This window comes from Cololabis saira, chromosome 9 (assembly GCF_033807715.1).
Source record: "Cololabis saira isolate AMF1-May2022 chromosome 9, fColSai1.1, whole genome shotgun sequence".
NCBI classification, from domain to species: domain Eukaryota; kingdom Metazoa; phylum Chordata; class Actinopteri; order Beloniformes; family Belonidae; genus Cololabis; species Cololabis saira.
In genome coordinates, this window is record NC_084595.1 from 8,315,936 (window position 1) to 8,340,608 (window position 24,673).

Here is a 24,673-nt window from a genome sequence, read left to right on the forward strand (position 1 = left end):
TTGCAAGCCTTTTATTATTTTAATATTGCTGATTATGGCTTACAGCTTAAGGATAGGATATTTGAGTTTTCTTAAGCTGTAAGCCATAATCAGCAATATTAAAATAATAAAAGGCTTGCAATATTTCAGTTGATTTGTAATGAATCCAGAATGTAAGACATTTTTGTTTTTTTTAATTGCATTACAGAAAATCACAATATTCTAATTTTCTGAGACAGTCCTGTATGTTCGAAGATGATCCTATATTCACATATTAACTTACACTATTAAATGCTTACATTAATGGTTATATTTAAAAGCACACTTGTTATTATTGGTTCTTCCTCTTATATCTAGACCAGGAACTGTCAAATATCAGTCTTAAGTTCACCCTTGTAACTGGTGAATTGTGATATTGAGGAACTTCAAGAAAAGGAATGAACAGGTTTGAAAATTATTTCCATTATTACAAAATTCCCTTTTGGGCAGCTGTTTAATTCCAATAACTCTTTTAATCACTAAATCTTATTTTCTTTAAGTTGTTCTGGGACAACTTCTGTTGTAATAGACGCTATATAAATAGAATTTAATTGAACTTCTGTGTCTATCAATATGTGCAATTGTTGAGTAGAATCACGGCATAATAAACATTCATCATAGTTGTGATCTTCAAATAGCATTACAAAATAATGAGTCCAGATATGACCACAGTATATCATTGAAATAATCATTACAAAACAAGGAACTGTTAATGGGACATTTATTTAAAAAAAATGGGAAGATTTAGAAGGCATGAAAAAAAAAAGAAAATTCAGATGCCATTTACATTTGAACTTAAAGATACTGTTAAACAGCAACAGTTATACACAACCATTTACACAACCTGTACAAATGTTTTTTTTTTCTTTTTTGCAAATGTGTAATATCAATTCAAAATAACTTAAATAGCTTTCTATGTAAAAGTGCAAATCTTTATGTGTGAATGTCTTTATGACCGTGGCGACAGAAGGGGAGCCTTTATGAGCCGGTACGGCGCTCGTTGCATCACAAAAGCAATATCTCAATATCTACAGACTCTACGTTGAAGAGCATGATGCTTCTAATATACCACAGTCATCATGTGTGATTATGACGCCTTACGTTGCACTGCTAAACACACGTGATCTCTTGTTCAAATCGGTACTGTAACTTTGAAACTCTTAAGATTTGACCGAGAGCCCCGTCTCCTTCAGCCGAGCAAAGCCCCGGATAAAACCGTTAAAATCATGAAAGTTCAGTGTTTGTGAAGTTCTTGGGTTGACAGTTTGTAAAGTAAACATTACAGCATAGCAGTTATCTGTCAGATAGTGTTATGGTTTCCCAGGGAAGATCTCCGTTATCCTGTGGGAGGGAAGTAGACGTCCACGGGTTCCAGGTTTTCATGGTGAGACGGAAAGTTGGAAGGTGTTGCTGATTCTCCGGTAACTACGCATTGTGACAAAGAGCGGCAAACTATAAATGCCCATGGAAAACTCTAAACAAGCATCCTCCTGCATGGAGGAGGTGGTGAAGGGGAGCGGGTGTTGGAACTACTAACCCACGCACGCTATTGGGTCTCACATGCTTCTGTATTCACATGCAACCGATGCAAAAACATAACTGTCATCACCAAGAGTAGAGGATTGTACAGCACATTTGCTCATGAAGTACTGGTCACCATGGGTTCTACTGGGCAAGAGACTGGAAATATGTCTGGTAACGAAAAAGGTGGTATTTGCAATACAAAGGAGAGTATAGCAAGCGTGAAGTCCTTATGTGTTCAGTAACTATGACTTCTGCTCCGCTCCGGCTGCACACTGGGCTGCACTCTCTGGTTTAAGGATCTGGTAGGTGATGAGGTACTCCGGATACGCCTGGGGAGAGACATGCGTTAGAAATGTCCTTTTCATTTTATTCTTTATTTCATTCAAAAAAATAAAACAAAAAATTAAATACAAATGTTCATAAATTGTGAATGAAAAGGGAGCAGAAAGAAGAAGAATCTCATCTAATCTGCCCCTTTTTCCAAGAAATAAATTCACAAATAACATAAATTAAAAATGAAAAAAAAAAAAAACCCAACAAGTAAATAAAAAAACTAAAATAAAATAACCGCCGTCTATGGGGATGTCAATCAACCTTAACTAACATTTCATTATATTTACTTAACATACAGGCTTTAATTGTTCTTTTGAATGTAATGTTTGATTTGGATTCTTTGTTTTCTTTATTCAGATTGTTCCATAAACTGATTCCTTTCACAGAAACACAACGTTCCATCAATTTAGTCCTGAATCTTGTTTTTTTTTTTTAAATATCTGTTCCTTTTAAGTTATACTTGCTTTCTCTTTTTTCAAATCTTTTCTGAATGTTGATTGGTAAAGTTTTTTTTTATGAGCTTTAAACATAATTTGCAGAATACTATAGTCTACTAATTCATGAAATTTCAACAATTGTAACTGAAGGACTAATGGATTTGTTGGATCTCTATATCGATTTCTACTGATTATTCTTATGGCTCTTTTTTGCAAAATGAAAATTGACTGAATATAAATGTTTTACAGGCATTTATTTCCCCAAACTTCAACACAGTAGGTCAGATATGGAACAATCAGAGTGTTATATAAAATGTACAATGCTTTATTGTCCAATAAATCCTTTACTTTGTGTACCAGAGCAATTGTTTTTGATATTTGTATCTTTGTATAATGTATATGTGATTTCCAATTCAAATTCTCATCCAGCATGACACCCAAATACTTGGTTTCCCTTACTCTATTAATTCAATACCATCTTTATTAATTGAAGTGTCCGTGTCTCTCCTTCTGTTACTAAATATCATGAAGTTTGTTTCTTGTCAACATTAGGTCTTAAAAAGAGATTGAAGAAAACAAACTTCTTATGTCTCCCATTACCTGCTCTCCTCTGTAGATGACGTACTCAGCGTAGGCTAAACCGTTAACGCTGGGCCGCCCGATCACTGAGTGATGCCCCGGAGGAGCGTGGGCCATCTTCATGGCACTGAACTGCAGGAAGGATTTCCCCAACGTCACCCGGCAGAACAGCATCTGCCTGGAAGTGGAGATAAGAGGAGAATATTAGACAAAAGTGTCCAAATAATACTGCAGTATAGGAGCGGCAAACGTGCCTGTCGTGCTTTGGTTTAGTTAGAAACCGGAGTAGGACTCACCTGTGGCACAGGTAGCAGGATCTGTCCTTGTGTGTCGGGCACCCGGTGCCCCCGCCGATACCGTAGACGTACTGGTTGCTCTTTGAGGAGTTTTCTGCAAAGTAAATGCCGGCTCCAAACATCCCTCCGATGTAGGCGTGCCGCTCGTCAAAGCCCTTGTGAATGATGGCGTTGATGAATGGAGAACCTGAGGGAAACGATGCCGTAAAAAGTTAACGTTACGAATAAATGTCAGATCTAAAACTCATGAGACACTAACGTTGCGTGAAGCCAGAGTTGTGAATGTGGGTAGTTACCGTGAAACAACATGCGCTCATTGTGATGGTTATGGTTTTCATCTGCGATCTCCTTCTGCCGGTGGGTGTAGCGTTCCCTCAGCTTCTTATTCACCACCTTTTGAATCTGTGTAGATCGATGTGACACATGAGATTTGATGCTGGGAGTCGTGTCTTTACACTGAGAGTTAGCGATGTGCAATACGTCAAGTCATAATCAGTTTTGTGGTGATCTACTAAGTAAAAATAAGCTGTCATAAGCTGTGCTGGAAGCCTCACGTCAACTTATTAAAAAACAAAATATCAAAAACCATTGCAATTCTATATAAATGTAAAAATATTCTAACATTAAACTCACTAAAACTCCTGTATCAATCTTTAATAAAACCATATATAACATACTGTATAGAAGTATGGGGACACACATTTAAGACAATCACGAAACCAATATTTTTACTCCAAAAAAAAGCAATGCGACTCATAAACAAAGTTGGATACAAGCAACAAACCAACCAATTATTTATAGATAAAAATGAGCTTAAATTCAAAGAACTGGTGGACTTCAAAACTGCACAGATTATGTTCAAAATCAACAAGAACATGCTGCCAGACTGAATCCAAAACATGTTTAATTTAAGACAAAGCCATTCCAACCTCAGAGGGGAGAGAGATACAGGAAATCAAAAATCAGAACCAACACCAAACTGAGATGCTACAACTGCAGCGGTGATGGATGGAATAAGTTGGAGAGGGATTTGAAATCAAGTAGAACCTTAACCTTATATAAAATCATTGAAAAGAAGGACGATTTCTCTATATCAAATTAATGAGTGGTGATGCTGCTATGTTGATTTGGTATTCATTTCATTTGTGATTTGATTTGATTATTTACTCTCATGACTCTCATGAATGAGAGTATGTTTTTTATGTAGTTGTTGTTTATTTTTTATGTTGTATGTCTTGATATTGGGTCTAGAGCCTGTAATAAAGTTTATATATTTAAGGATGAAGGAAACATGTAGACTGCACCTTTATTTTTTATTTTTTTTTTATTTTTTTTTTTATTTCTTGAGGAATCTTTGTTATCCCCATGGAGGCAATTTGTTTTACTGGCAGTCTCATCTCTTACTTCTTGCTTTTATTTAATTACTTTAAATAATCTTTTTGAGGGTAGAATAAGCTTTGCTTCAGCCTACACCTTTTTCGGTCTAGATGTTATTTGTATATTGGAAACTTTTTTGTAAAGTTTTCTTTGAACAGTGTATTCGTTTCCTTGTTGTCATTTTTATTCTTTTTTTTTTGTGATGTCATGACCGAAATGAACTAAACTAAACTAAATAAAAAAAGAGTAAAAGAGTGTGTGTGTACCTTGATGATGTTGTATCTGCTGAAGACGCCGCCAGCGTTGCCTCCGTCTCTGTGCTCCCTGATGGTGCTCTGCATCTGAGAGACAACACAAATCAATTATCAAGTAAATAATCAATTGCTGCTTCGCCAGGCATTAAAAAGCAGCTGCAACAAAAAGCTACACTTTTTTCATTAATTCAAAATCCTTGAATGTCAAATTTCACACCCTTATTTCTGTGCATATAACAGTATACAAACAGACACTCCATCCAAAGCAATATGCAGGGGTGATAGTAAAAAAAAATCCTGAGCCTGAACTTTTTTTCCCTGGGAGGTAAGCGAGCCCCCAAACCAAGATATATGCCCCGATCAACACAATTGTCATTTTTTGTCCTCTTAAAGTGTAAGTCTGGTGTAAATTGACCCATGGTCCTGTTGTCCAAGCTCACCACATGCAGCCCATAGAAAACAGAATGAGTAAATTGAACAACATAGGCCAGGGGTGTGATTCCCTGGGACATTTTGATAAATAGTTCATTAAATTGAATATTCTGATGACTTTTGTAGATTTTCCATATTTTTGTAGATATGCCTCCACGCTGCCAAACACACACAAACACAACCGCATGTGAAGCAGTAAATTGGCTTAGAATGGCCTATTTTACTGTCATGAGGAGGAAATATTGTAGAAAAACATTAATGTCCACACTAGTATAAATACAGGTTTACATGGCCTCAAAAAATGATGCCGTTTACAATGAGGTGGCAGCACTTATGATTCTAATGTAGGGCTGAACGATTTTTGAAAATAATCTAATTGCGATTTTTTTCCTCAATATCACGATTGCGATTTAATATGTGATTATTTTTTTTCAAGGTCCTGTTCTCATGTATTTTTCAACTACACAAGCAATAAATCAGTCTGTTTCAAGTAGATTTTCACTTGAAATAAGTACAAAAATCTGCCAGTGGAACAAGATTTTTTTGCTTGTAATGAGAAGATAAATCTTGTCCCACGGGCAGATTTTCCTACTTATTTCAAGTGAAAATTTACTTGAAACAGGTGAAAATGGTCAAATTAGTTATTTATCTGGTGTTATTTTTCTGGTGATGACTCTAAATGTTGAAATAGCAGTAAAACCACATTCATTGATGAAATGACATAAGGGATGGAAAGGAGGGATGGCAGTTTTACAGGGGGGGATGATTTGGACCGTTTTTATTTCAGGGGGGATGATTTGGACCGTTTTTATTTCAGGGGGGATGATTTGGACCGTTTTTATTTCAGGGGGGATGATTTGGACCGTTTTTATTTCAGGGGGGTGTGATTTGGACCGTTTTTATTTCAGGGGGGGGTGTGCCATCACATCACCCCTCATCCCCCCTCAACTCGAGTAGGCTACTGTTCACACGGAGCTCAGAACTTCTTCATAAATAACTCAAAAATCCCAGAGAGAAAAAAAACACCAGCAAGCTAAAAAACAAACCAATAAAGCTCTCAGAGTTAACACAACGAACCAGCAATGAACTCGCAGCCGCTCTCTAACCTCCTGATGAGCTCACGGGCTGCAGGTGTGGTTTAAGGCTGATTTATGGTTCCGCGTTACACCAACGCAGACAATACGCCGTGGGTTACGCGTATGGTCGTACTACGGCGAAAGCTCTGCGTCGATTTAACGGAACCATAAATCAGGCTTCACAGCGCCCGGCTGGTACTCCTCGCAGCGCGCAGCTCCTCGCGGACTCCGCGCTCATATATTTAATAAATTTATAAAGCCCATATATTTATAAAGCCTAACTTGGCCGAGCCCTAACGCTGAGGCCATGGTAGATTTAGGTTACACGCGGACACGCTGCACTGTTGACTTTTCCCTGCCGGCTCTGCTCACTGGCTAAACAGTCCCCACACAAACAGGGTCCAGCGGCGCTACGTTCCGCCGCGCGGCGTTCCCAACGTTGTGTGCGCTACTCACCGGTATTACGTTATATGAAAAATTCATATCATAAGAAAAATAAACGGCAAACCTGATTTTATTTTATTTTTTTCTCGCAAACACCTCGGTATGCCGGAAATCCGGCGTGACGCCGGAGCGCTATCACCCCTGAATATGTTTACAGACAACTTAGCTATTTAAATACCTCCTCCTCCACAGACTGGTACTCCTTGTCGTCGGGGGCCAGGTCTATGAGGATGGTGCCCTGGCTGGCACAGTGGAATGTCAGGTACGGGTTGCCGCCTGTGCAGGGAAAACAAGCAAAAAGTATTTATATGCCAGTTCCCATAACATCTGAGGCAAGGCGTTTAATCAATGTAAGACACTACCTTGCTGGCCCCCCAGCAGTCTCTCAACACCTTTAATTAGCTTGTGTCGGTGGCCGTAGGCGTTAATCCCAATCTCCTTCAGCTCCTCGTGGCCCATGTCCGCCAGCACGTCCAGGGTGATCTGGAAAAAACATGTCCAAATAACCGTGAGTCCACACGCATGCAATAATTACCAACGTTAAGATTGTTTTTCTTTGTAACTGACCTGCTCCCTCTCAAATATGTCCCTGAGCGGCTCCAGGCCCAGGCTCTTCAGGAACTGGCTGATATTCATGTCCAACGATGCTACTACGAACACAATCATTCAAGTTTCAGGAGAAATGTCACCACAAGAGCGGCCCCATCTTATCCACATCTATACAACCTAGTGATGCATCCAAATGACCGAAAATAATAATAAACACTTGGCCGAATACCAAATAACATACCGAACATGGTTCTTCGCAGTTTTTCATTTATTTTGCCAATTTTGTTCACCATTGCATAAATCAAATACAGGACTGTCTCAGAATATTAGAATATTGTGATTTTCTGTAATGCAATTACAAGAACAAAAATGTCATACATTCTGGATTCATTACAAATCAACTGAAATATTGCAAGCCTTTTATTATTTTAATATTGCTGATCATGGCTTACAGCTTAAGAAAACTCAAATATCCTATCTCAAAAAATTAGAATATTCTGGGAATTTTAATCTTAAACTGTAAACCATAATCAGCAATATTAAAATAATAAAAGGCTTGCAATATTTCAGTTGATTTGTAATGAATCCAGAATGTATGACACTTTTGTTCTTGTAATTGCATTACAAAAAATCACAATATTCTAATTTTCTGAGACAGTCCTGTAAATGTGCTTTAGGCATGGCTTTTCAAAGAAAATAATCTTTTACAAAATAACAAGGTAGAAATATTTATTTATTTAAATATTTATTGAACATGAACAACTGAATATTTTTTAATTTCCCAGCATTTTTTAAATATTCCAGCAGACATTATACCAACAAAGCACAATAACTTAAAATAAATAAATTAGCAATAAATTGCCATACATTTTGGCCATCTTTGAGCTTACATTAGGCCCATAACTGACTGCTGAAAAATTGTAACATAGGCCTTAAAACAAAAAAAATGCATTGAATGCATTAAAGTGCATTGTAAAAAAAAGTGCAAAAGAAGTGGATAAACCCACAACAAATGAATAATTGTCCTGGGCATTGATTGCAAACAGCCATTCTTGTATCATTCTCAGCCACTTTGAAATACTTCCACACCGCTGACATGTTTGCTGCATTTAACACCGCACGCCCTTCACTCCACGCTGTTCGCGTCATCTAAACCAGTGATGCCCAACCTTTTCTGTACCAGGACCGGTTTAATGTCTGACAATATTTTCACGGCCCAATCTAAAGGTGTAGTTGATAAAAACTAAATAAAATGACAAGATTGGCATTAAAAACTGTGGTATGTCCGCTATAATAATAATAATAATAATAATAATAATAATAATAACAATAATAACAATAATAATAATAAATAATAATACAACATCATTTTTTAAAAAATAAAATGAGAATATTGGAAATTGCAAATTACCTTTTAATATGAAATGTGTTTTTATGTTTGTTTTCTCATTAACGTTATTTAAAGCCAGGCTTTTATTTTATTGTTATATATTAAGGAGACCAATATTTAGTGCTTTTATTTTTAAGGCGTCTCGCCGAGACCTCGTAAACATCCGGCGTTTCGAACTTTAACGGTAAAAGTTTAACGGCAGTGTGTCTGAAAGACTAAACTAGTGTCGGGAATGCTAAAGTGGAGCCTAACTGACACAAAAAGCTCCTGCTGATGAGGATTTGTGCAAATTTTATGTCGTATTTATGTCCAGCTTGAGTTTGGTTGCCATGGTTACTCATGTATTGTGTTAGCGGCAGCTTTATTGCCGAGCGAGCAGCAGCTGCGTCGGTCTGTATTTAAGTTAAATTAAACCTATATGAATGTAGAAAGACTAACTATTTTATTTTATTCCTTTACCGCTCTTACGGTGTGTTTGCAGTGTATTTACATCCAAGGAATAAAAACATTGTGAATCATCAGTTTGAGAGTCAACCATCATCAGGGGATGCTACAGAAATTAGTTTTTCTTTCTGTGCGGCCCGGTACCAAATGACCCACGGCCCGGGGGTTGGAGACCACTGATCTAAACGTTATTAATTGTTCGTTTTTTTCCCCACTTATTCCACTGAACACCAAAAGTGTTTTTTTTTTTTTTTTTTTCTATTTTCGGCCGAACAATTCCGGTTACGGAACATTGGGTGCATCACTAATACGATCTGTGTTGATTCCACGACGACGGCGTGCGACTTACGTTCCCCTTCCTTGCGGTCGGTGCCGGAGGCTCCGTCTGCGACGCCGGAGCTGCCGGGGCCGGCGGCGCCGGCCAGATCCGTGAGCGGGCCGGCCAGGTTGTCGATGCTGCTGGCGGCCGACAGGCAGGACGGCGTGGAGGCCGGGGAGATGACCGACGCGCTCACCACCGTGGCCTGAGGCTTGAAGCAGCTGGGCAGGGCGTCGGGGGGCATGGCGTCCATCAGCAGGGCCCGGATATCGTCAGCCTGGAACAACAGCAGTGAGAAATACTCAACACTCTCTGTTCATATTCAACTACAGGGATCAGTCTGATGCTTCCAGTGAACACAATGTTTTAAAACCATAAAAGACTTAACAGTAAATGCACCAAAGTGATCTCCGGGTTTTATGAGACTCTTATGGAATGCAAAGGCAATTCAACATTACAGGACTGTCTCAGAAAATTAGAATATTGTAATAAAGTTCTTTATTTCCTGTAATGCAATTAAAAAAAACAAAAATGTCATACATTCTGGATTCATTACAAATCCACTGAAATATTGGAAGCCTTTTATTATTCTAATATGGCTGGTTATGGCTTACAGTTTAAGATTAAGATTCCCAGAATATTCTAATTTTTTTAGATAGGATATTTGAGTTTTCTTAAGCTGTAAACCATGATATGATAAAATATGATAAAATATGATAAAATGATCTTAAAATAATAAAAGGCTTGCAATATTTCAGTTGATTTGTAATGAATCCAGAATGTATGACATTTTTGCATTACAGAAAATAAAAGGACTTTATCACAATATTCTAATTTTCTGAGACAGTCCTGTACAGATGATCTTTGTAATCTGGTCAAAATGTGCAGTTGTAATAACCTGAAAATCCAATAAAGACAAAGTGACAAGAAATAAAACCATAAAAGACCAATAACTGTAAATATTCCTAACGTAAGCCCGTACCGTGGCGAGGTCCAGAGCCGTCTGTCCTTCCTGGTTCTTCATGGTGGGGTCGGCGCCGTGAGCCAGTAAAAGAGCGCAGAGCTGAGTCCGACCTTTCTGCGCCGCCTCGTGCAGCGGCGTGAACGCCCACTTGTCCGTGGCGTTAACGCACGTGTTGTACTTGATCAGCAGCGCTGCAATGTCCACGTGCTGGAGGAAAGAGAAGAGACACGAGTCAAACTCTGAGCTGGAGGTTAACCCTGGTGCTGTCTCTGGGTCAAGGGGGGGGGGGGGGGGGGGGGGGGAAGGGAGAAAGAAGAAAAGAAGGAAAGAAGGAAGGAAGTAGGAAAGGGAGTAAGGAATGGAGAAAAGATGGAAGGAAGGAAAAAAGGAAGTAAGGAAGAAAGGAGAAAAGAAGGAAAGAAGGAAGGAAGTAGGAAAGGGAGTAAGGAATGGAGAAAAGATGGAAGGAAGGAAAAAAGGAAGTAAGGAAGAAAGGAGTAAAGAAGGAAGGATGTAGGAAAGGGAGTAAAGAAGAAAGGAGAAAAGGAGGAATGAAGGAAGGAAGGAAGTAGGAAAGGGAGTAAGGAAGAAAGGAGAAAAGAAGGAAGGAAGGGAGGAAGTAGGAAAGGGAGTAAGGAAGGAAGAAAAGATGGAAGGAAGGAAGAAAGGAGAAAAGAAGGAAAGAAGGAAGGAAGTAAGAAAGGGAGTAAGGAATGAAGAAAAGATGGAAGGGAGGAAAGAAGGAAGTAGGAAAGGGAGTAAGGAAGTAGGAAAGGGAGTAAGGAAGGGAGAAAAGATGGAAGGAAGGGAGAAAGGAGAAAAGGAAGGAAGGAATGAGAGAGCAGGAGGAAAGAAGGAAAGAAGGAAAGAAGAATTGGGTCATTTTGACCCAAAGACAGCACAGGGGTTAATAAAGAAAAACGGCACAGGCATTGACCACATTTACAGACGGCTAACGTAATCAATGTTTCCATTCACATGTGGCATGAAGTGGTAGATCAGGATCTTTGATACTTAATTAGAATAAATGTGTTTGTGATGCCGACACTGACCCCGTAAGAAGCAGCGTTATGGAGAGGGATAAGGCCTCCTTTGTCCTGGGCGTTGACGTCAGCGCCGTGCTCCAGCAGATAGTCCGCCACTTCCAGGTTGTTATAACCAGCTGAGGAAAAGAAACCCAAATAATTGCCAGAAAATGTACAGTCTGTATCAAACTGTAATTGAACAGAATCTAAAAATGTTCAATTAGATTTAGACTGTATGGGATCCATAAATACAGGACTGTCTTACAAATCAACTGAAATATTGCAAGCCTTTTATTATTTTAATATTGCTGATTATGGCTTACAGCTTAAGATTCCCAGAATATTCAAATTTTTTGAGATAGGATATTTGAGTTTTCTTAAGCTGTAAGCCATGATCAGCAATATTAAAATAATAAAAGGCTTGCAATATTTCAGATGATTTGTAATGAATCGAATTGTTTTTGTAATTGCATTACAGAAAATCACAATATTCTAATTTTCTGAGACAGTCCTGTAGACTGTATGGGATCCATAAATAAGGTGTATGATGTAAAGACACGACGACGCTGCTTTTACCTGCCAGGTGGAGCGGGGTGGAGTTGCGACCTTGTGCGTCCCTGCAGTTGATGTTCTCTTGGGAGCAAAGCTTCTGCACGCGAGCCAGGCAGCCCTTCTTGGCGGCGTCCAGCAGGGCGGCGTCGCCTCGCAGCAGGTCCTGGATGTCGGTGTCTCCGTCTTTCACCATGTCCAGGGGAATGTTGCCGTCACGGTTCTTCTTGGTGGGGTCTGCTCCATGCTGAACAATCAGAGAACTTTTATGACACTGTGTGGTTTTCCAGACGAGCCAACCGTTACAGCGTCACGTTCCTTATTACAACCACAGCTACCATGTCACATCAATCGCGTCAAAACTGTACAGGTTTCAGTTTGAAGTAGTACACAGGGCTCATATTTCCAAAGCAAAGTTATCCTCCATGTACCCAGATATTAGCCCATACTGTGTAAAATGTAAATGTGCAGAAGCCTCTCTCATCCATATGTCCTGGTCCTGCTAGGGCTGGGCGATATATCGAGATTTTAATATATATCGAAAAAAATTAAGCTAACAGAGATGCTAACAGAGATGCTATGCTATAATGCTTTGGGGGAAACCCCAATTATGGCACAGAAAAAATATCGATATATATCGAGTATCGCCATTCAGCGAGAAAATATCGAGATATGACTTTTGGTCCATATCGCCCAGCCCTAATTGTTACTATTTAGTTTTTTTTCATACCGTTTAATTTTTTACATTTTGTACACCGGTGTATGCTATGATTAACATGCCCATGCCTATTCAAAATCTTTGTAATTAGCATTCAGCATTACACCTTTGTTACATTGAGAAAACTTCAATAAAAAAAGATCTTGAATTGGAAAAAAAAAACTGTACAGGTGAGAAGCCGGTCCTCACTTTCAGCAACAGCTTGCAGATCTCATATTTTCCTTTGGCCGCGGCTTCGTGAAGCGGAGTGAACTTCCAAAGGTCGGCCACGTTGACCGAAGCCCCGTGTCGGACCAGCAGCTCGGCCACTTCGTAGTGACCGTACGAGCAGGCGTTGTGAAGAGGAACCAGACCCCTGGAGGACAAAAACCCATTAAAATACTCACACTAGAGTAAAAAACACAGTTGAAAATACTCACACTAGAGTAAAAAACACAGTTGAAAATACTCACACTAGAGTAAAAAACACAGTTGAAAATACTCACACTAGAGTAAGGCCCTGTCCCAATACTCCCCTACTCCTACTTTTCATCACTACCCCTAAATTTTGCGCGTTGCCGTGAGGGTAGTGGTGTCCCAATTCCTCTTTTCACCTAGGGGTAGCGAAGAAAACTAGTGTAGTGGCTATGAATCTGTCCCTACGGATGTAGGGATTTCCGATGCTCACTAGTTTGATCTAGGGACAGAAAAATTTCCCAGAATGCTTTTCGTCATCATTTGCGGACTGAATCAAAAAAAAAAAACATGGCGGACATTTCTTATTTTTTAGTGAATAAAATCAATATTTTGAGTTCGTTTCTGCATAAATATGCATTTTGATTACATTTCTAGCGAGAAATATATATTTTACTTTCATAATATTCACTCTAGTGAATGTACATAATCACTCGTTTGCCCGTTGTTGCGAAGTCTTTTCAAACCTCGCCAGACTAAAGGCTGATTTATGGTTCCACGTTACACCAACGCAGAGCCTACGGCGTAAGTTACGCGGCGACACGCGCCGTATGCCGTACCCTACGCCGTAGGCTCTGCGTCGATTTAACACGGAACCATAAATCAACCCCCGAGCCGGCGGCTCTTCTCATCCCGAAAACATCGGGTCATATTTCTTAACAGGCATTATTTGGATAAACTGAGCCCAGGTTGGGGATCTTAACAGTTACTTTTACGCCTGAAAAAATATTAAAACTTAATAAAGTGGCATATTAACAGCTCTACAGCAGAAATTAAAACAGCTTTTAGCTCTCGGCTTCCTGATATGGTGTGACGTTTGTGCAAACGTAACTACGCAGTCGCTTACGTACCCGAACGTAAACCACGCAGTGACGTAGCAAGTGGCGTCCCAATCCCTAGGGAAGATTACAAGGGCCCTACGCCTGTGGCTTAATTTTTAGGGCTAGTGGTAGAAAGTAGGGTGAACATTGGGATTGGCCCCAAGTAAACAAAGCACTGACAAACATGCCTTGGAGAAAGAAAAAAAGCACTAGCTTTGAACATTTTCATGTGTGCTTCCAGAACTTGCCCCTTGTCTTTAGCGTGGACGTCGGCTCCGTGGTGCAGCAGATATTCCACGACGGCCACGCGGTTGTAACCGGCTGCAAAGTGAAGGGGAGTGGAGTGTCGGCCCTCCAAGTCCCGGCAGTTCACGTTCTGCGGCGTGCACAGTTGCTGCCACACACAGACACACTTACTTAATCAGCAGTTCACCTGAGACGCTCAATTCAAGTGTCTATGGTCATTTGGGGAACAAGGAGGAAAAAAAAAAAAAAAAAAGACAAAAGAATCGTAATAACAGTGGTGGAAAATAGTGATTTCAGTGAAATACTTACTTGAACTGTGTCCAGATCTCCAGCTTTGGCGGCTTCTAGAAATCTGTAGTCCACGTCAGAATTACGAGTGGGAACGTTTTCTGGAAGAACAGAAAAAATTACTAAAAACACTAAAATAACAAATGCATAAAAGAGAATCACACATGCATTTTTTTAAATATATAAAGAACATAAAATATTCATGTTTTTAGGCTTAAGAAAATGTAATGCTCACAGTCATGATATAACTTCAAACATTCTTCACTCATTCATGTGCAATATTCTTTCACTCATTCATGTGCAATATTCTCTCATTCATTAATTTTCATAGTGTATATATATTTATGTTTCCCGTTTCTTATTTTGCTTTTTTTTTTTTTTTTTTTTACATAGTCTTTACATGTGTGAACTTTTATGGAGCTGCTGCCTAATCTCATTGACTACGTTTACATGCAGTCAAAATTTGAGTTATTGCTAATATTCCGGTTACTGGAACATTCGGAATATTCCGTTTACATGGTGATTAATCATTCGGGATATCTGGATCAAACCAGTGACGCACGGAGAACGTCATGACGCAATTCCCGTCATTTTCACTTCTTCTTCCTGTATCCAAATCCAAAACAAATGCTGCTTCGCGCAACTTTTCGCTCACCTTCTTTTAAATCTCGCTATCCCTGTACTTTCTACCATTTACAAATGCAGAAATGTTCATATCCTTCATTACATTTATGAAGTGATTAGTCCACCTGGTCTTGCGTTTCTCCGTGTTTATAAGAACTTCCTGGACTCAAAAGACCAGGGGCCGGATTCACAAAACATTCTTAAGAAAAGAAATCTTCTTAAGTGTCATTTTTTTCTTAAGTTCAGTCTTAAGAAGAAAAAAAGAGAAGAAGTCATATTCTCCAAAAAAGTTCTACGTATTTTCTCAACTTTCTTCTTAAGTTTTTTCTTAAATGGTATTCTTGAAATAAAAGTTCTCAAGTTTGTTCTTGACTTTTTTCTTAACTTTAAGACAACCTTGACGTGTCTTAAAATTTCTTCTGTGAAAAGGTAAGACTCTAATATCAGCTTTTTCAACACATTTTAGACAAGCTTAGACTAGTAGATCATAGTTTGAGGATATACTTTGTAATTAATTACACAAAGAGCCTGTTAACTGTTTGTTAGCATGTTAGTTAGCGTGGTAGTTAATTATTATTAATTTTCCCCAATAGTATTTTTTTTCACACATTAATCTCATCCACCATAACCTTGAAAAGTTCCTGCATCTCTTTTCTCCTTCTCCATGTTTAGTGAGTGACTGACGGTTAAGACCCAAACTACCTGTATAAATGTTGTTTGTTGGCGCGTGCAATGCAATGACATATTTTAAGAAGTTCTTAAATTGGAAAAATAAGAAATTCGTAAGAAATGACAGTTCTTAAGACGGTTCTTAAGAAAATATTGAGGAATTTCACTTAAGAACTTTCTTATGAACTTCTTAATTTTAGATCTTAAGACATTTCTTAAGATCGTTCTTAAGAACATATTGGTGAATCAGGTTTTTAAAAACCCGAATATGAGCAAATTCGGGTTATTTAAAAGGGGTTATTGGTGTTTACATGGCTGTTCAAATTCGTGTTATTGCCAATATTCGGGTTTTAAAAGGGTTGTGCAAAAGGCTCAGGGAGCTGGGCTCCTGCACCCCACTCTCCCCCTCCCCTTGCGTGTGGCCTGCTCTCTCTCCCCTACCTGGGCTCGCCCTTTGCCCTCAACACGTCTGGGCATGTCTGCTCTCTTCACCCCACCTCTGCTGCATTTCAGGAGAAGTAGCAGACAGACTGAGACCCTGACTTTGAGCATACATTAAGCATCTAGTAGAGTTAGTTTTCCCTGTTTGTGTGCGTTCATGACTACAAGTGTTTAGTTGTTTGTATTTAGGATATTTAGTGACTGTTAGTGCTTGTATGTTACTGTTTTAAGTCTAGCAGTTATGTATGTGATAATTTACCATTAGTCTGTATAGAATGATTGTTTCCTTTACCTGTCCCCTTTATTTAGCTTTAATCGTTGTTCTTGCCATAAATCACTAGTTAGTTTGGCCTGTTTGAGTTGTTTACCAGTAGAGTCTATTTAGATTATAATGTTATTTCCTTTATTCCTTCATTCAGACCACACACACACCGATGCAAAGTCCAGTTGCCTGTTCTGTACCATAAAGCCGCAAATAAACCGTCTAAAGGTTTTCCCTGCCTCCCGTGTCCTGACTAGACACCCCATATCGTTGGCTACTTTTCCTGAGCCACCAAGAGCTTCATTACAATTTATGGTCCTTCGAGCCGGATCGAGTCAACGATATGGCAACCAGTAAAGAGGAAACCAGTCCCAAGGCTTCACCATCTGTGTGCCCCAAACGCACAACGCAGCACCCAAGATACCTAGACGACTATCATGTGGAATATACAGGCCGGCATGGAACAGAGCAGATGCACAGGCATGAAGAGGAGAGAAGGCAGCTCAGTCCAGCTAGAAGCACTTCATCCACCTCCTCTACCCAGAACGTGCATGAAGCCATTGTCCAGCAGGCTTTGGAGACAGCACGTCAACAGAGTGAGACCGCCAAAAGGCAAACAGAGCTTTTGGAGACCATTCTGCAGCAACGTACCCCCATGCCCTCAGCCCATTCATAAAGGAGGTCATCACGGCATCAGACACCTCTCCGCCAACCCCAACCAGACAGAAGAGGTGAACCACAGTTTTCCACTGCACGTGCCCCTCACCATTACCAAACTGAGGACCAGTTAAACGTAGCTGCAGAACTGACTCACCGGCTAGGAGAGTTGAAGCTCCAGGAGCAACAGTGGGCATTACCCCCGCCTCTTAGTCGATCCACTCACCCTCCTCAGCACACGCTTGACCCACACCATAACCTTAGGGGGGTCAAGCAGGAGAGTGAACATGATCTAGCGTCATATCGTCAGCCCAGCCATCCCGATGGGCCACCTCAAGGTCCCCAGCAGACAGTGGGCCGGTCAAGAACTGATTCACCAGCTAGCTCACTGTCGGCCTACCCTATCCCAGATGGCACCGACGATGACGCCTTACCTACCAAGAACGAACCAAGTAAGGAGTCTCACCTAAGGTACCCACCTCCAGCTCAAACCGCTCATCTGCCTTACCTCCGACCAGTTGCTCCGCCAGTGCTACAGCCTGGATACCCCTCTCCAGCGTGTGTGACGTCCTCACCCGCATACCAGCCTGCACAGCATCCTGCTACTCATCAGCCTCCTTACATGGCCCATCCTCCCTACCATTACCAGTGGAACCCCTATCCTTATATCCCCACAGCGTATCAGCAGGCACCTCCCAATGTGGAAGGCCCAACCTTTCCAGACTTCAACAAGGAAGATCGGGCTCAATACGTAGAGCTGCGACTTTCACTCAGCACCCTCCTGCATCCTTCACAGTCTGAACATTATAAGTATGCCATCCTGTTGAAGCACGTTAAGGTGCCACAGGCCCACCGCCTGGTGCTAGCTTACGCAGAGTCAAGTACGCCTTACTCTGAAGCCCTGAAGGCTCTGGATGAGCGCTACGGACGCCCATATCAGTTCGCACTGAGGGAGATAGAGGACATGGAACGTCTACCACCCATCAGAGACGATAAGGCTCTCGACGAGTTTTCCGTCAGAGTGCAGTCCCTGGTTGGGATGCTGAAGACTCTCCGAGGCGAAGGCCATGAGGAACTTCACTGCGGTTCAAACGTGAAACGCCTCCTCAGCAGGCTCCCCAAGCACCAGCAAGAGAGGTTCCGTCGTCAACAGTACAGAAAGGACCCGGATAATATGAAGCTGTCACTCGCTGACTTCTCGGAGTGGCTGAAGGCAGAGGTCAGATGTCTGGATATTGAGCCATCCATTCAAGATAACAGCGAGAAGGACAGGAAGGACTCCAAACAGTACATGTCCAAGGGAAAGGTGACTACAGTCATGCATGGGACAGACAGCTCCAAAGACCTTCTTTCTGACGAGCCCAGCAGAACAGTGCCTCCTGTCCCTCCCCAAGGTAAGGGTAAAATTTACTGCCCTTACTGTGATTCAGAACATTACCTCAGCCAATGTGAGCGCTTCGCTAAGCTGACCAAAGGGGAGATAGTGGACTGGATCAAAGCCAAGAGAAGGTGCTGGAGATGCGGTCGTTCTCACCTAGCTTCTGCCTGTGACCTGAAGAAGCCGTGTCGACTTTGTAAGTCCAAACACCTGTCCGTTCTGCACGAGGTCAACCAGAGGAGTGAGAATGAGCCAACCCTCACATCGACAGCCGAGACTCACTACCTGGATCAGCCAAATGGATACAGCCAAGTGCTTCTCAAGATCGTCCGAGTTAACCTGCACTACAAGGACAGAGTGTTCGACACATATGCAGTATTGGATGACGGTTCGGAGAGGACCATCCTGCTTTCCTCAGCAGCACGACGCCTGGGAATACAAGGTCAAGCAGAAGACCTGACTCTCCGTACCATCCGCCAGGATATCAAGACACTATCAGGTTCAAGAGTCTCCTTCACCATTTCACCAACGTCCCAACCAAGTAAGAGGTTCCCCATACAAGGTGCCTTCACAGGTGACCACCTTGGCCTGTCTCAGTACAGCTACCCAGTTTCTCAGCTCCAGAAGAAGTATCGTCACCTACGAGGCTTGGCGATCCCGCCCATCGACGGAGCTCAGCCAACCCTCTTGATTGGGTCGGATCACGCCGATCTAATCATCCCAACTGAGCCAGTGCGCCTGGGCCCCCCTAGTGGCCCGGTGGCCATCAAGACTAACCTAGGCTGGACACTCCAAGGTCCAGCGAGGTACTTGCAGCAACAGCTTCCAACCACACAGTGCTTGTTCACCATTTCCTCACCTTCTGCCGAGCTGTTTCCTCAAATGGACCGGTTGCGACAGTTGGATACACTACCTTTCAAGAGTGAGAGGTTAGTGACCAGATCCAGACAGGACAAGCACGCAGTGGACCTGTTGGAGGCAGAGACCACCCGTGTAACTGAAATCCAAGAGCTGACGGACCTCCAATCATGGAGGTACGTGGAGACACGGAATAACCCGGCAGATCCCATCACCAGAGGAATGACGCTGGCAGATCTGGCCAAGCCGAATCAGTTCAGTCATGGGCCTGCCTTCCTTCAACAACCACACAACAGTTGGCCGTCCTCACCTGCTGTTGTGGAGGTTCCGGACGAGACAGAGATGAAGAAGACTGTGTTCTGTGGTCTCACATCAACTACCCCTGCTCCAGAGATTCCAGCCGTCAAAGACCACTCCACCTTCGAAGAGCTCCTTGAGGAAACAAGTAGGTCACTGCACGGGGCGGCCTCGCCGTCCAGCGTTCTCAGTGCTGATGACTACGCAGAAGCAGAACTCCAGATCCTACAGAGAGCGCAATCCGATAGTTTCCCAGAAGAAATCCAGTGCCTCCAGAAGGGGAAAGCTGTTCCATCCAACAGTCGGCTCCTGGCACTTGCGCCGGAGTATGATGCTTCTAAAGGCCTCATCTGTGTGGGTGGAAGGTTGCGCCGTTCTACCAGCCTGGAGGAAGACACTGTACACCCTATCGTGCTTGAACCCAAGCACCCTGTCACCAAGCTAATCATACAGCAGTATGACAACAGGACACCCCATTCCGGAGCCGAAAGGGTCTTCGCAGAACTGCGACGCAAGTTCTGGATCCTCCGAGGTCGCGAGGCTGTGCGCCGCCATCAGAGATCCTGCCCAGAATGCCAGAAGTGGAGAGCGAAACCGACTATTCCCAAGATGGCCGACCTACCTCCTTGTCGCCTCTGCCTCATGAAGCCTCCATTCTACTCGACAGGGGTGGATTGCTTTGGCCCGTTTCAGGTCAAGCGAGGTCGGGGTACAGAAAAGAGATGGGGTATAGTTTACAAGTGCATGACCACCAGGTGTGTCCATGTAGACGTACTGCAAAACATGGATACAGACTCCTTCCTTCTGTCTCTCAGACGGTTTGTGGCCCGACGAGGAACACCCTTCGAGCTCCTCTCCGACCAAGGGACCAACTTTCGCGGAGGAGAGTCCGAGCTCAGAGTGAGTTTCCAGGCAATGAGCGAAGAAATGCAGAGCCAGCTGGCTAAGCATCAGATCCGCTTCCAGTTCAACCCACCAAACGCACCTCACTTTGGCGGGACCTGGGAGCGGGAAGTCCGATCCATCAAGGCTGCACTCTACGTTACCCTGGGAGCACAGACGGTGACTGAAGAAGTCTTGAGGACTGTCCTGATCGAAGTCGAGGGTATCCTCAATTCTAAGCCGCTGGGCTACGTTTCAACTGATGTAGCCGATGTGGATCCAGTAACCCCCAACTACCTCCTCATGGGGCGGCCCGATTCTTCACTCCCCCAATCCGAAATCCTAAGTCGGAAAAGGTGGCGGCACAGTCAGGTGTTAGCAGACCAGTTCTGGACCCATTTCCTGCGGAACTATTTACCTTCCTTGCAGTTGAGACAGAAGTGGGCGCGGGACACAGAGAACCTCACCGTCGGTACGGTGGTGATGGTGATAGACCAGCGGCTACCTCGAGCCATGTGGCCCATAGGACGGGTCACCAAGATCATCAGGAGTGCTGATGGGAAGGTTCGGACCGCTGAGGTGAAGGTTAACGAGAGGACCTACACCAGGCCAGTGGCCAAGCTCATCGAGTTACCAGCCTTACCAGAGGACGTCCCGACAGCAGCCCCCACGGACAGCTGAGCCTTTCAGGAAACTAATTCACACAGTGAATTAGGGGGCGGCTGTGCAAAAGGCTCAGGGAGCTGAGCTGCTGCACCCCACTCTCCCCCTCCCCTTGCGTGTGGCCTGCTCTCTCTCCCCTACCTGGGCTCGCCCTTTGCCCTCAACACGTCTGGGCATGTCTGCTCTCTTCACCCCACCTCTGCTGCATTTCAGGAGAAGTAGCAGACAGACTGAGACCCTGACTTTGAGCATACATTAAGCATCTAGTAGAGTTAGTTTTCCCTGTTTGTGTGCGTTCATGACTACAAGTGTTTAGTTGTTTGTATTTAGGATATTTAGTGACTGTTAGTGCTTGTATGTTACTGTTTTAAGTCTAGCAGTTATGTATGTGATAATTTACCATTAGTCTGTATAGAATGATTGTTTCCTTTACCTGTCCCCTTTATTTAGCTTTAATCGTTGTTCTTGCCATAAATCACTAGTTAGTTTGGCCTGTTTGAGTTGTTTACCAGTAGAGTCTATTTAGATTATAATGTTATTTCCTTTATTCCTTCATTCAGACCACACACACACCGATGCAAAGTCCAGTTGCCTGTTCTGTACCATAAAGCCGCAAATAAATCGTCTAAAGGTTTTCCCTGCCTCCCGTGTCCTGACTAGACACCCCATATCGTTGGCTACTTTTCCTGAGCCACCAAGAGCTTCATTACAAGGGTTATTGATGCATGTAAACGCAGTCATTGTATCATTATAATGATAATAAAGGCTTTCTATTCTATAAAAAGAGGAACGGTGGTTACCGTTCAGAATCTGCTGCACGGCCTCGTTGCCCATCTGAGCGGCGGTGAAACCTTGGAGAGACACGATGGAGGGGTCGGCTCCGTAGCTCAGCAGCAGCTTGCAGGTCTGGATGTGGCCGGCCAGCGCTGCTCGGTGCAGAGCCGTCTGGCCGAGAGTGTCCGCGGCATTCACCTGAGAAATTAAAGTTTCACTTTCAGTCACACAAACTCTGTGTTTCAGGGTCAAATTTGTCTGGCAGGACATAATGAGTGTGAAAGCAAACCTTAGCTCCGTGTTTCTGCAGCACCTCCAGGATGTCGTTGTGAGCCCTCTCCGCAGCAACATGTAAAGGTGTCATGAAGCTAAAAAACACAACACAGACAGAAAGAAAGCTTCAAAACCAAAATACCTCAACATTTGTTTCAGAGAAGTAAATAGGGGTGTAAAAATATATCGTGCCACGAAATTTTGCGATACAAACACGTCACGATACGTGCCGTGGAGGTGACAAAGTGTATCGCGAAATTGGGTTATTAATACTAATCTATTGTGTTGACTAGTAACGCGCATCCGACCGCGCCTCGACCCGTGGACCAAAATCTGACTCCGCTCAGAAGAAACTAGTACCGTTTTGGTCCCGATCACGGGACTCTTGGGGGTTTTTAGCTCTGAACTTTTACTTATGTAAGGCTGGTGTAGAGTTAAGCCTTACCTTATTAAATTAAACCTTTTTGGGTCGTGAGTAGGATAAACACGGGGAAACTTCTGCTGAGTTCCAGTGTACTTTAATGTCCCTCAACAGTGTAGGATTTTAGAACATCAACACAGCACCTAGTGCCGTACTGTGGCGTATCACTCCGCCCAATCTAAAACAGACTAATCACTACAGATAAACTGACTAGTGTCATTATAGTCCCTGATTTACAGAATATAAAGAATATATTTATAAAATAATGAACCCTGAATTACCAAAATAACCTTAACAAAAATAAATCTCCTCTTACACTTATAAGGTGAGCAAGAGTCAATCTTTTTTATGATGTAAAATTGTATGTATTTGTATTTATTTACTTTTATTTATTTATTTATTTAATTTTAGTTGTTAAATTTCTGGAAAAGAAAAAAGTCAAGTCATACATGAGAGAAACTATTCAGTTTGTGGCAAAATATTTGTACGTGTATGAAACTGAAGATGCTTAATGCAAACCTGACATTTACTTTTAGTTCAGTTTGTGGAAAATGGTTGGCCTGGCTTTCTCTTTAAAACTTAAACAGTTATAAAGCATTACAAACTGTAACAATAGGGCAAACGTACAGCATTGTTTTGTATTTTATGTCTTTCAAATAAAAGACAATTTTTTCCAGTCAAATGTTCCTCATTTAAGGTTTTTAAAAAAATACTGCAATAATATCGTATCGTTATCGTGACCTCAATATCGTGTATCCTACCGTATCGTGAGATTAGTGTATCGTTACACCCCTGGAAGTAAACATGTCAAAAATAAAGACTATGTCTGAAAATCGAGCTTGGTTGGTGCAAAAAGCGAACGTCGTTGACTTACTCTTTGTTCTTCTCGTTGATGTTGGCTCCTTTACGCAGCAACAGTTCAGTCACCTGCTTTCTCTTGGGGTGGGGCGAGGCCACGGCGCAGTGCTGCAACAAACACGCAAAGACGTCAAACATCTACCTATCTGTGATGGAGAAAAGGCACATGCTGCATCTAAAATGTTTGTACCAACATCACAAGTGGTAGGTAAATGTTTCCACAAAAAAGTCTAGAATTTCTAAACTGGGGACAGTGAACAGTATTTATGTATTTATTTTTCATTTCTACGCTGTCCATGAATGTGAAATGAGATGTTGTTCTGACCAGAGCCGTCTCGTTGGTCTGCGGATGTTTGAACCCGATGATCTCCAGCGCCAGCGTCTTCTTCACTTTGGCCATGTCGGCTTCGCGTGCGGCCTGCAGCAGCGAGTGACCTTTGAACTCGTCTGCAAAGACAGAGAAAGCGGTAAACGGAACATTATGCTGGAATTTTTTTACGCATTTTTAAGTGATACCAAGTGATGCACTGATTTACGCATTTGCACGATAAGACTAACAGATTTGGGATTTTAATAACCCTATACTCAGTTCTCGAGTTGTAAAAAAGAAATCGGGGGGATGGTGGATTTTATCATATGGGGACAGATAATTTGTTCTGATTACAAATAATATAATATATTACAAAAAATAGCACTGACCAAAACAGCTGCAGAAATACTGCAGGAATGACATAGCAGCAGTTAAATGCAGCCTTCTGTAAGCTTTAAATATCCACTGGGCTTACATCAAATACATCAAAACACAACAATAAAAAACACTTTTCTGAACTTATCAATATGACTCTGTCCTTCACAGGATAAGTAAATAGGATTACAGCAAAAACTCTAAATCTTAACCAGAATATTGTTTCTATTTCTAGTTAAAATGTCTCATTTTAGTAAAAAAAATCTCATTACACTTAAAACAAGACTCATCACTGGAAAAAAACAACACTTTTCACCTGTTTCAAGTAGATTTTCACTTGAAATAAGTAGAAAAATCTGCCAGTGGAACAAGATTTTTTTGCTTGTAATGAGAAG

The 24,673-nt window shown here is 42.0% G+C and overlaps 1 protein-coding gene across 3 annotated transcripts in view; it reads right to left on the reverse strand.

Annotated features, from left to right (window-relative positions):
• Positions 1-706: 706 nt before the first annotated feature.
• Positions 707-24,673, reverse strand: part of LOC133451384 (poly [ADP-ribose] polymerase tankyrase-1) — a 42,084-nt gene continuing 18,117 nt past the window's right edge. For 2 of the 3 annotated variants that reach the window (XM_061730373.1, XM_061730372.1), the window contains 19 exons: positions 23,919-24,040; positions 23,610-23,701; positions 22,331-22,409; positions 22,068-22,239; positions 14,558-14,637; positions 14,251-14,396; positions 12,918-13,083; positions 12,038-12,257; positions 11,489-11,598; positions 10,455-10,643; positions 9,503-9,749; positions 7,338-7,420; positions 7,133-7,253; positions 6,949-7,046; positions 4,831-4,905; positions 3,484-3,589; positions 3,188-3,374; positions 2,913-3,069; positions 707-1,871 (listed from right to left, as the gene is read on the reverse strand). In XM_061730373.1, coding sequence (XP_061586357.1) covers positions 1,785-1,871; positions 2,913-3,069; positions 3,188-3,374; positions 3,484-3,589; positions 4,831-4,905; positions 6,949-7,046; positions 7,133-7,253; positions 7,338-7,420; positions 9,503-9,749; positions 10,455-10,643; positions 11,489-11,598; positions 12,038-12,257; positions 12,918-13,083; positions 14,251-14,396; positions 14,558-14,637; positions 22,068-22,239; positions 22,331-22,409; positions 23,610-23,701; positions 23,919-24,040 — 2,537 coding nt within the window. In that variant the 3' untranslated portion in view covers positions 707-1,784. The remainder of the gene's footprint in view (positions 1,872-2,912; positions 3,070-3,187; positions 3,375-3,483; positions 3,590-4,830; positions 4,906-6,948; positions 7,047-7,132; positions 7,254-7,337; positions 7,421-9,502; positions 9,750-10,454; positions 10,644-11,488; positions 11,599-12,037; positions 12,258-12,917; positions 13,084-14,250; positions 14,397-14,557; positions 14,638-22,067; positions 22,240-22,330; positions 22,410-23,609; positions 23,702-23,918; positions 24,041-24,673) is intronic. The other variant, XM_061730374.1, reaches the window with a different exon arrangement.